The sequence below is a fragment of the Echinops telfairi genome, unplaced genomic scaffold, assembly GCF_000313985.2.
Source record: "Echinops telfairi isolate 266 unplaced genomic scaffold, ASM31398v2 ScPeMD7_7409;HRSCAF=8447, whole genome shotgun sequence".
NCBI classification, from domain to species: Eukaryota; Metazoa; Chordata; class Mammalia; order Afrosoricida; family Tenrecidae; genus Echinops; species Echinops telfairi.
This window is the reverse complement of record NW_022111309.1, coordinates 17,333,420-17,334,680: the sequence shown is the minus strand read 5'-3', so window position 1 is coordinate 17,334,680 and position 1,261 is coordinate 17,333,420. Positions and strand designations below refer to the sequence as shown.

Here is a 1,261-nt window from a genome sequence, read left to right as displayed (position 1 = left end):
CGGCCCGGGGATGGAGCCATTGAGCTACGGCAGCCCATCCTGTGGGTTCGAGTCCGGGCGCCGGCCCAGGCGGTGTTAGCCCCTCGGGCTGCGGGGGTCGCAGTCATGGGAGCCGCCGTTGGTCGAGCGCTCGCCGCTGGCCCGGCCCCGCGAGTTCCCACCCCGTATCTTGCAAACAGCAGTCTAGATGATGAGTAGAATCCGCACCCCCGTTTTACCAGCTAGGAAATCGGGGCCTTAAAGAGCGTGCCCAAGGTCACACAGTGTGTCAGAGCCAGAGCCGTTCTTCAAAACCCATGCCCCCTCCTCCTGAGCCGGCTCGGAGCCAGCGCATCCAGTTTTCGCAAGTTCAGTAACAACCTCCCCGTACCTCAGTTTCCCCAGGAGGTCCTGCTGTTCTCCAAGGTTGTTGGCAATGAAGGGGATGGACTGAAAGCCCAGGGAGAGGTGGCGATGATTCTAACACAAAGTACGTGTGTAATAAATAACACTATTATCTGTCTCCTATAGGAGCTGGGGACAGGAGGCAGGCATGGTCAGACCCATTTCCGTGACAGGAGCACAGAGACGGGCAGTGTCCCTGGCCAAGGCATTCAGCCAGTAAAAGCAGCCAAGCTGGAGCCTAAAGCCAGGGGCCCTGACGCCCAGCGGGGGGCTCCCTGCACCAATCATGAGTCGCCTGCTCTGGAAGAAGGTGGCCGGCGCCATGGCCCCCGGGCCGGTTCCAGCACCAGGGCGCTGGGGCTCCAGCTCCGGCCCCGGCTCCGGCCCCAACGACGGGCCGCCGCGGCCTCCAGTGCCATCCTCCGAGGGCGCGCAGCCGCGGTACAACCCATTGCACATCCAGATGCTCTCCAGAGGGCTGCACGCGCAGATCTTCGGGCGCACCGGGGAGATGCCCGGCGAGGCCGCGGTGCGCCGCAGCGTCGAGCACCTGCAGAGGCACGGGCTCTGGGGGCAGCCAGCCGTGCCCTTGCCCGACGTGGAGCTGTGCCTGCCGCCCCTCTACGGGGGCGACCTGGACCAGCACTTCCGCCTCCTGGCCCAGAAGCAGAGCCTGCCCTACCTGGAGGCGGCCGACTCGCTGTTGCAGGCCCAGCTGCCCCCGCGGCCCCAGAGCTGGGCCTGGGCGGAGGGCTGGACCCGCTACGGCCCCGAGGGGGAGGCCGAACCCGTGGCCATCCCCGAGGAGCGGGCCCTGGTGTTCGACGTCGAGGTCTGCTTGGCAGAGGGAACTTGCCCCACATTGGCGGTGGCCATA

The 1,261-nt window shown here is 66.2% G+C and overlaps 1 protein-coding gene across 1 annotated transcript in view; it reads left to right on the top strand.

Annotated features, from left to right (window-relative positions):
• The first annotated feature begins 130 nt into the window (after window positions 1–130).
• POLG (DNA polymerase gamma, catalytic subunit) overlaps window positions 131–1,261 on the top strand; it is a 16,149-nt gene continuing 15,018 nt past the window's right edge. Inside the window, 1 exon segment of the mRNA XM_030887362.2 lies at window positions 131–1,261. This exon segment is cut by the window's right edge and continues 1 nt beyond it. Coding sequence (XP_030743222.2) covers window positions 671–1,261 — 591 coding nt within the window. The 5' untranslated portion in view covers window positions 131–670.